This window comes from Epinephelus lanceolatus, chromosome 12, assembly GCF_041903045.1.
Source record: "Epinephelus lanceolatus isolate andai-2023 chromosome 12, ASM4190304v1, whole genome shotgun sequence".
Lineage (NCBI taxonomy): Eukaryota > Metazoa > Chordata > Actinopteri > Perciformes > Serranidae > Epinephelus > Epinephelus lanceolatus.
Window position 1 is genome coordinate 24189637 of NC_135745.1, and position 11098 is coordinate 24200734.

An 11098-nucleotide genomic window follows, 5' to 3' on the forward strand; every position below is an offset into this window, starting at 1 on the left:
TGTACATATAATACAATATCAGGTACAAAGGCAAGAAGGATGAAAAACACTTATTTTTATTTTATTTTCATTTTATGATAAATGCATATTAACATGCAGGTAAACAGCAGCACACAAATCAAATATAGGTGACACAACTACACATGAAATGAGAATATTAAAAGACAATAACAAAGTACATGTATCAATGTATGTAAATATAAACATTTTCATATCAGTCAGAGGTTTCGGGGGGGAAAAGTTTAAAAGCTTTTTTTCTTGAGTTTAGAGAGAGAAATATTCTGTTTGTGAATGAAACTTTTTTTCATGTAAAGTAGCTTAAAAAAATCAATCAGATATCAAAGCACACCATCATCTGAGTTATAATAGTAATATATATTATCAGTACACTTAAAAAAGTAGACAGAGTAAGCAGCTTTTTTTAAAAAAAAAAAAAAAAAGAGAAAAAATGTTGGGGATGATTTCACAATTTAAAAAAAAGCTGAGAAATTGTTTCAGTGTGATGTTTAAGACAATTAGCAGGGCATTTGTTTATTACTTTATTTTTATTTCAAAATTCTCTTTACTGAAGAAATCTTCACTTACAAGAAGTAACATAAAGACAAAAACAGAAAGGCAGCATAATGAGAAATGTATATCATAGCAAACATGACTCCACTCTTAGTAGGACAATACATTCAACAAGTCAGCCGGACATGTGGTGAATGTAATATGATAAAGAGAAGGTGGAAAAAAGATGATGTAAAATACTTAAAGAAAGGAAAGGCAATAAAATCAAATTTGTTAAAAAATATCCTGGATCATACTAATAATATGAGCACATTTTTATTATTTACAATTTGGATAGAATTAAAGTACTCTTTGTCTTTTTTTTGTTTTATTTTATTTTAATGTCTATTGCCTATTTGAGAATCAAAGGCACATTAACATTATGTAAAAACTGTCCATACCAGGGGTAGGCTACATGTACAGATACAGTAGCATAGAATAAAGTAAAGTAAAATAGAATTAAATAAATATAGGAAAGGTAATATAAATTCAGAATAATGTATCATCGGTTCAGGTAAAGGTAATTAAACACACACTTAGTTTTAAGTGCCTTCTTATTCTTAAGGTCTCTTAATCTGGTGCCATAGAAAACTGAAAACCTAGAAAAACTAAAAACCTTATTATTCTTGAGCGCTTTTAACTATGTTTTAAAACCCAAGGCCTTACTGTCATTATATTATTTTAAATCTGTTTAATTATTTTTTGCTTATTCTTTTATTGTTTTATCCTCTATCTCTCTCTTTTTTAACTGTATTGTTTTAACTTTGAATTGAATTGTTCTTTTGTATTATGTTATTTTTAACTTTTAACTGCACCTTGAACCTACCTCTGTGTATGAAATGTGCTTTATAAATAAAACTGCCTCACCTTGCCTTGAGTATCTTCATCATCTGTTGTAGTTCTTGAGAGAAAAATCCGGTATAAAATCTGCCCATCTCTTCCTGTGAATATGCAGTTCCCCCTATAATGACATTAATTGTACAAAATAACAACAACAATATTAATAATATTAATAATGATAATGATTAAAAAAAATAATATTAGCCCTTTCCTCCTTCTTACATTTTTTGTAATTTTATTTAAACTATATTCAATCCTTCTCATTAAATTTTGTAATGTACTTTAATTGGATTTATTTAATTTAATTCACTGTAATTTAATTTAATTTTGTTTAATTTAATTCTATTTATTTTATTTTATTTTAATTTGTTTTATTTTATTTTATTTTTATTTTTGTTTTATTTTATTTTATTTTATTTCATCCTCAAACCTCGTGAGCCCCCCCATGACGTCACGCGTCGAACGTTGGGCGGAAGTCGCTTGAACAGCAGGCTGTCACCAGAGCCGCTAGCCGTCTGCTGCTCTAAAAAAAAAGTGAAATTCATCGTTAACAGCGTCGCCAGCTACAAGTAAACCCAGCTGCCGCAGGAATATGGACGACGACGTGCTGACGACCCTGAAACTGCTGATTATCGGTGAAAGCGGAGTCGGGAAGTCCAGGTTAGTGTGTGTTTGTAGCGAGCTGTTAGCTAGCCTGCTGAGGATGTTGACATTATTCTTGTTATGTAAGTTTATAACTCACCGCTCAGCAGCTGTAGCTACAGCTAGCTGCCACTGTTGTTGTTGTCCTGCTCATACCAGTGAAGGCCAAATATTAAATGTTGACAGGCTGATAATTAGGTTACAAATAATGTCGCATAGGCAGCTGTAAAACTTTGTACTGGTGTTTTGTTTGTTCATCCTCAGGAAACTATCAACATGAAAACTGTTTTGTTGTGCTCTTCATGTAACTGAGGAAACAACTAACAAAAGCCTGTTGTACTGTGTGCCCTGCTTATTTCCATGTTATCTTTATCTTCCTTAACAGTCTCCTCCTGAGGTTCACAGACGATACTTTTGACCCAGAGCAGTCAGCAACAATAGGTTTAAACTAACACACACACATACACATAAACAAATAGTATACACAGAGGCATGGAAACAGCTGATCATCTCACACACCTTTCTCTTTCCTCTCTTTCTCTCGTGGCTGATCAGGTGTGGATTTCAAAGTAAAGACACTCGCAATAGATGGAAACAAAGCAAAACTCGCCATATGGGTAAGACTGGAATCATTTTCTACAGTTTGGTCTTTGTTGTGAGGAAAAACATGATGAGCTGCAGGGTTTCTCCACCTGATGGCGACATTACACAGTCAGAATCACATGGAAGCTGAAAAACAAGAGACATGAAGTCCCAATAAAAACACTCAGACACAGTGAGGCCCTAACCTCAGCCCAAAACACTGAGCTCTCATACACTTTATTACTCGTCTTCTTCGAGAGATGTGTCTCTGCAGCACAAAATACTATAGTAAAATGAGGAAGAGGACAGTAATGTGTACAGTAAAACAGTAAAAGGTATATTATACAGGATTTTCCTTAAAAAACAATGTCACTTACAAAAGTAATCCCTCTTAATTATAATTTGTGACCCACTCTCAGTGTGTGGCGGTGTATTTATCTGCAGATACTCCACGCTCTGCCTGTATTTTCTTATTTTCTTGTTATTTTGCTGTGTTCAGGTCGTTCCTGGGCACAGTGCGCAAGAGAGGCCAGGACCAGCGTTGTCAAAAATATTGATTTATCGCTACTTATCGATTCTAATTTGAAACTGTTTGAACACTCAATTTCCGCAGTATCAATACACGGTACTAGTTGTGCTTTTTGCTCTCTCGTCATGTTAATGTTTACTACAGTCATTCTTCTGTTCTCTGCTGTTAACCAAGGAAGTAAAAGTCGTCATCATGTTATAGCCTCGTTTAACACAATTCAAACAAGTTAATACAAGTTAAATTGTATCTTGTATGGCCTCAATGTCTACTTTTCCTATGCTATTAAAATAGCATTGTGTGACAGAATTTTTTAAGATATCATATTGAATCAGAAAGTACAATATTGACTTTGTAAAAAGGTACCAAGCAGACGCCAGACTGTGAACATGCATCCTAGAGGAAGCTATGAAAATCGCAGACACAGTGCCAACCCCTCCAGCTCTAGATTTCTTTGTTATTTTATAATGACTTCCCCGGTCACTCCTGTTTTTAACATTAGAGCCACATGAATTGTGGATAGTTACCCTTTAGACACAATATGAAAAAAAAAAAAAAAAGAAAATCATATTGCAATTGCAAGATGAGTCACAATTTTAGGTGGAATGGTATTTTTTTAAGCTCCTTTATATACTAAAAAAATGTAAAAAGGATGACTTTGATTTTTGCTGGGGTGATTTGTAGACTGAGGCATCTCCATAGAACCACTATGCTTCATTTATAATAATGTAATGTGACACATTTTACCTTTATGAAGAAATTGCAGCTCCTGTGATTTGGATATTGCACTTGGCTATATTGCAATTTTGATAATATTTCAAAAATTGCATGATTGATTAATATTTGCTAAAAGTCTGCAAGGTGTTTCAGTGGGACAATCCTGAGACCTTACAGTTTTAAAAAATAATGACAGTAATAATGTTTATTGTCTACAGATGTGACAATTTGCCTTCAGCTTCACTGCTTAGTTAAAACACATAATAGTAAAATCATAATGCATGCAACAAGTAACACAGCAGGCTCAGTACAGACAATAATAACTGACATGGGTCCAGTTCAAATGATGGTTTCAACTTTAGAATAATTATTGCATATGGTATGAAGGACTTTGTGTAAATATTTTGGTTGCTGCAGCAGCTCTGTAGCATCCTCCTGAGGGCAATTTTCTGAACTCTCTAAAAAGCAGATGAACGGGATCAGCCATATTTACAGGCTTTTTGTTTCACCTGCTGTGTTTCACCTGTGTGAGATACATCCCAGTTGTTTTTACGCTTTCCCACTACTTTTACAGGCCAGTGTTTGTAATTTAGGACAATTTATCTGTGTTCTCACCCCCCAGGTGTCTGCAGCATGTACATGTTAAAACACTTCTGTAAACATCTCTGAAATGTTCTTGTTTATATGGTATGAGTTCAGTTTCCTGATTAGATATAAGCCCTGTTTTGCTTTATAAAAATGTATTCTGTGTTGGCTGCAAAACTTAAACTGCAATCAAAAATAGTTTCCAAAATATTTGAACTTCACCTTCAACAAGCAGATAGTTAATCAAAACAGGCTGCAAATAATGACATTGTGTTGACTTACAATAACCAGCTCCTTAGTCGTACTGTCATTCCCTCTCTGTGCGTTTATATGGGTTGTTGGTCAGCGCAACACACCAGCATGTTATTAAGAGCACATGTCATAATCAGGGTCTGTGAGTTTAAACGCTGGCAGTGTACTGGTTGCTCTTAAAAGTTTGGTGTCATGGAGTCTTTCTCTGCCCCTGATTGACGTCTCTTTGCTTTGATTATCTCTTTGCTTTTGCAGGACACAGCCGGACAGGAAAGGTTTCGCACCCTGACACCCAGCTACTACCGCGGCGCACAGGGAGTCATACTTGGTAAACAGAGATGTTTATAAAGCCACGTGACACGTTCAGTACCACACCTAGAGACCATGATCTCTTCACAGTAAAAGAGTCATATCCAATCTCATTGACCTTTATTTAAACATTATTCTGTAACTATAACTGCAGAGTCCTGATGAAATTGTTGTCAAGAAAAATCAAATATGTCCTAACTCCTTTTCTTTGTTTGCGTGGTTTTGACAGTATATGATGTCACAAAGCGTGACACTTTTACGAAGCTTGAAAACTGGCTGAATGAACTGGAAACCTACACAACTCGTAATGACATTGTAAAGATGCTCGTCGGGAACAAGATTGATCGGGTGAGTCCGTCACTTGTGCCAATTTGACACATACAATAAACAGTCGTAATTGGCCCATCTTTTTGAAACAAGTTAGATTTCAATTATTTTATATTCATAATATGCCTAATATGACTACAGTTTAAAAGTTGATCTTTAATTAAACATGGCCAATGTTTCAAGTAATGGGGTAGACATATATAAAAGTAATCCCTGTGAGCAAAAACCTTGGTGGTGATGGATTTCTTTATATGGTCATTTGTGTTTACATTTCATATGCTGCTGCAAAATAGAACTTGTGAACTAGGGGTTACAATGTGGGAAGTCGTGTTGACAATGTGTTTGGGTTTCAAGGCGTGAAAACAATGCTGCAAGGCAACAGAGGCTGTTGGGAACAGGAAGCCACTGAGGCTAACAATTTAGCAAGCTAGCAAGTGAGTAATGTGCTACAGGGAATGCGTAATGAGGAGGAAACACAGGAGGCCACTGGGAATGTCAACATTGTCCTCAGACATAATAAATTATGACTATAATTACAATCTATAAAATTACCCTCCACCAAAAAATTAACTTTCATAGCCTCCACCTTTTCTGAATATGTCAGCAAACGCGTCTCCTCTCGGAACAAGAGGGGGTGATTATTTGGACTCCTCTTGTGAACATGGTAAACACTACCCCATTTGAAGGCAGCAATATGCTGCTGCTACATGTAGCTACATGCTAACATAAGGGAAACATGTAATTACTATTTGCCATTGTTGTTAATTTCTTCCCCGATTTCCAATCTTAGATCTGCTTGAACATGTCCACTTGTCGGGATTCTGTTTCAGAAGCTTTTATTGGGGATTTTTTAAGGTGCAAAATGCCGCCATACTCCATTACAGTCATTCCCCTGGATGCAAGTACACTGCTACATGTAACTACATACTAATGTCAGGCAAACATGTGAGCTTGGTTGATGTTGTTAAAATCTCTCCAATTTGGGATTTATTATTATTATTATTTTTTTTATTTATTTATTTATTTATTTATTTTTTTTAATTTTCAGTTGAAAGTATTGCTGTACCCCAATACAGTCATTCCCCGCCTGCAGGTGCACTGCTACATGTAGCTACATGCTAACATTGGGGAAACATGTAATTGTGGTTGCAGATGTTTATTTCTCCCTGATTTCGGATCATATTCCTGCTGGAACATGTCCAGTTGTGTCTAGAAGCTTTTACTGGAAAAAAATTTTTACGCTAAGTGTGGCTATACTCCATTGCAGTCATTCCTTTGGATGCAAGCACACTGCTACATGCTACATGCTAACGTCAGGGAAACGGGAAACATGTAACATGCTGCAAAGGCTTTGGTTTAAAAGCTTTTATTAGTAGAAAGTGCCGGCATACTCCATTACAGTCGTTCACGGCTGCAGTTACGGTGCAGAGAGGCTGAGAGCGCAGATATGGAAGATGGGGAATGCTGTCCAATCCGAGCAGACTGGGCTTTTTTGGGAGGGGGAGGCCTAAAAGACGGGTGCTAAAATTAATCGTTTCAAACAGAGGTTGGATACAGGTGTTCCAGCACAGACAGTATGAGGAAAATAAAGTGTTTTCTGACCCTTAAATCATGTGAAAATGTTTTAGTAGGAACCCAAAATTTAAGTATGAACCCTGAAAATGAGCATAATAGACCCCTTTAATGTTAACCTTGGTTTTATACTTACCCCTCAAATTAACGATATTAAAAAAAATCACGGAACACCAGAAATACTCTTAAGAGTTTTATAAATGTGCTCACCGGCCATTGATGTTGCTTTACTTGTCCGTAACGTTTAATCATTTACAGTGTGTATTCCACATAGAGATAATGACACAGGATGTCTGGTTTTCAGGATGACCATGAAGTGGACAGAAACGAGGGACTGAAATTTGCGAGGAAACACTCCATGCTTTTTATTGGTAAGTATCCATGTTGGAGTAAAAATCAGACATGGTCATTTAAACTAATAGAGCCATAAAATGTGACTTACTGTATAGCTATTAAAACTTACCATACTGTATTTAAAAGTCAGAGCTGTAGCTGTGTAGTTGGATCCCGTCAGGACATCACTTAGTCAGTCATGCATTTAGTTGGGTTTGTTGCGTTGTTTATACTCCACTGGCATGTTTGAGTGTCTCGCGCTGAAAGATGCGGCCACTCCAGAAGAACTGCATTATGATTAACATCTAGCAGGCTTTCATTTATCGGATCCATGTCTACACGTGTTCCTGATTCTCATCTTCAATCTGCCCCTCTCTGGGAAATTACGTTAACATTTCTGTGGAGTTTCCATTTTAGAACGGCTAAATTAAGGGGTTTTGAAAAGGGTTGGGCAAGAAGATGTTGTGGCTTTAATCCACTGTGAGGATGTCTTCATCCCACTGGATGTCTCTGGCTGCTTAAATGAAGTCATTTCATACTTTATATGTCATGTTTGTCAACACTTGGATATTTTTAAAGCTCCATCGTTAATTTTAGTGTGTTGTAAAAAGAAACATGTTTTGGATTTAAAAGCTGACGTGCAGTTTTTTTTTTTGTAACATTTTGGAAAGTGCTCGTTTTGGCTGGTCTCATAAATCTTGGTAACTGTCCTTCCTTTGTACAGAGGCCAGTGCAAAGACCAAAGATGGCGTCCAGTGTGCCTTTGAGGAGCTTGTTGAGAAGATCCTCCAGACTCCAGGGCTTTGGGAGAGTGAAACCCAGGGTCAGAAGGTCCGTCTGGGGCAGCAGGAGGAGAGCAGTGGCAGGGCATGTGGAGGATACTGTTCCATACCCTGAAACCAGACTGAAGGAAAACCTGATAGGAACGACCACGGACCAGAAACAGAGAGAAAGAGAGGGAGATGTGGAACTGGATGAGTACTTTTTAAAGAAAAAAGTTTATTGTTGGAGTAGAACTGTCGGTCGAAAGGACTTTGCTGTTTGCACACTTCCTTTTCAACCATCATCTGTCACTACATTCTGTTTAAAACATGAATGGAAGGATCACGCAAAAATAGCCCCTTGCCTAAGGATGTATAGTGTTTTAAATTGACAGAACCATGCCAAGTGTACAGAGCGTTATACAAGTACATGTCTGGTTTGAATTTATCTTATTGGCAGCAGTGATTCTGTTGTACATTAAGGCATCAGGTTAATAGCATAGTGCCTATTACATGAACCAATTTGTAGGTAACAGCACATAGCTTGTTAAATTTTACCCCAAATAATTCATTATATCAGGACAGATTTCCCCTCAATTCCTATAGGAAAAAAACTAGCTCCCCGCTCGTGCTTTGTGAGCTGTAAATGTCAACTTCTATGTAGCTGCAGAGTTAAAGTACGAAATGTTCTTCAATTTGCGAGCTTTACTTCATAAATGACACATCACTTAGATTTGGTGCAAGAGACTTTGATTGATCTGTCATCATGCACCGCAACACTGTGAGTAAGACATTTCTCAACTGTTACAGTTACTGACAGCAGTTCATTTTTACTGTTAATACAATTATTGTTTCTTTGATGGTGATTTCCACCAAATTCTGTGCTTCAGAACATATACAGGCTTTTGAATGAACTGATTTCCTGTTTTATTTTTCCTCTTTATGTCGACATATGCAAGACAAGTAGCCATCTTTGTCTTTTAGGATTTCCTGCAATCAAACCTTTCGTCTTTTGTCTTTGCATGTCTGATGTGGACCATAACTTCCACGGCTACAAGTGTAAGGTTTACAGTATTGAAGACTACTTCACCCAAAAAATTATAATTTGTTTATCACCGTGTTATGCTGAATTTGTTAAGAAAACTTTGTTTATCTTGCGTGCCCCCATGGTGACCGCAGAATCAAGGAAAGGCTAACATTCTTCGTGAACTGAAGTCACAAGTGGACGTGTCTAACAACAGCAAAACTATGTCAGAACATCCAATTACAAACTCATACACAACTTTTGCAGTATAACACAAATCCAATTGTTTGCTCAGACCTTCCCAAGTACATGCATTTTCACTAAAACACAATATAAAACACATCCGCCTACGAGCAGTGCGACCTGATTGTTACTACTACTTACATATTTAAAATCATGCGGCAACCTTCGGGGCTGAAAAATGAAGCCAATACAGAGGTGTCAAAAACTGCAGTTCCTCTAATGGCCACTTGGGGCTGGCTCCAAAAGCAAGTCAACCTCCACAAATCCTCATGTTAACATGTCCAACTTTACTTTACAGCAGTTGATCTCATCCTATGCTCAGAGGGTATGGAGCTTCCAGACTTCATTTGTTCTCTCAATTTGCGGACATTTTTGGCTGCTTTTCTTCATCTTTGAGTTAGCTGCTAACTGCTGCTAGCTGCTTTTTAAATCTTTCGGCTGTGGGTTGCACACATAACACGTCGTCAAAACGTCACTCCTGTCTGGTCCTGCTGACTGTCCTTTTTACAGAGACGTCGATTTAGTGTTGTTACTACCTCTGCTGCCAGCTCAAAGGCTAAACCACTTTGTCCTCCATTCTGCAACTGTACCATTTATAATTTGGTCACCTCTGGCTCCCAAAAAAAAAGATGGCGGTGGAAGAAATGCAAGAGGCTTCAAAACGGTCCACAAACCAATAGGTGACATCATGGTAGCTACGTCTATTATTTGTCTGTGTTTTATTTGTCCATTCTGTGGTTTAAACATGCATGTGCCCAGGTGTGCTACTCATGCGTGAGACTGTTTATGCTGACGCCTTATAACTCGTAAGGTTTTAGTAAAAATACATGTGTTTGTGAAGTACTGAGCATACGACTGCATAAATGAGACTTGGATTATACGTGAGTTGCGTGTGAGATTGTAAACGACTGTTTTGATATATTGCTATTGTTGTTAAAGGCGGCCCCCGTTTACTTCAACTCATGAACAGTGTTCGCCTGTTTTGGGTTCTCCGTTCACCGTGGAGGCTTGCGAGAAAACCAATTTTTCTTCATGAATTCACGGTGACACACAGTGAGTAATTGATTTCCAAATTATCGTTTTGTGAGTGAAGTATTAGCAATAAAATATGCTCTTTAATTCACTTGAGCTCACAGCTTTTATTTTGCCAATCTGATCTGGCAAAACCAAGGAAGCAGTTTGTTCATTTAGTCCCAGCTTGACCCTGTGAGCTCGTTTTTTCCCCCTATTTATTTTGCAGTTTCTGTGTGGTGCTGTGGTCCATATAACGTCCCACTGACTTGTTGAAGGCATTTCTCACACATTATAGTATAAGAGCATTCCTGAGTGCTTTGTTCTTCCCCCTGTCTACAGTACAGTATGGATCTGATGTATTGTTTGAATTCCTTTTCTTGTTTAAAATCATGTTGACCTCTATCCCTGTCATTTTTCCTGTTGTGTTTGCTGTGTGCACCTCTTGGAATCATACTCAGCATTATGTTAAATTGATATCTGCCTTAACATTGAATGGAATTAAGGTCCAGTAACGTTTGTATTGTTTCAAACGGAAATAAATGACAACCTCGTGATGTCGTCACTCCAGACTAATTATTGTTTAATTGCCATTTGAGAGCTGCCATTACGTCTCCGTGTTGTGCAGAAGCCTGCCTAATCAAAAGCAGGTTTACAGTGGAAACAGGAGTGAGGTGCTCTTTCCATAATACTTTGTTGATGACTCGCCTGTCATACAGACTGAAAACATTCTTTGCACAAAATGTCAAAAAGCAGACCAAAACCGGGAGTGGAAAAATCCAGTTAATCATGTTTTGTGAAATAGTCCCAGAGGACTGAGTGTGA

The 11098-nt window shown here is 37.4% G+C and overlaps 1 protein-coding gene across 1 annotated transcript; it reads left to right on the forward strand.

Moving 5' to 3' along the window:
* Positions 1-1834: 1834 nt before the first annotated feature.
* On the forward strand, positions 1835-10838 carry LOC117272170 (ras-related protein Rab-18-B). The gene is made up of 7 exons (XM_033650930.2): positions 1835-2049; positions 2417-2472; positions 2587-2648; positions 4949-5021; positions 5232-5350; positions 7206-7272; positions 7959-10838. The coding sequence occupies exons 1-7, from the start codon at positions 1982-1984 to the stop codon at positions 8129-8131; spliced, it is 618 nt and encodes a 205-aa protein (XP_033506821.1). The 5' UTR covers positions 1835-1981; the 3' UTR covers positions 8132-10838.
* The last annotated feature ends 260 nt before the right edge of the window (positions 10839-11098 follow it).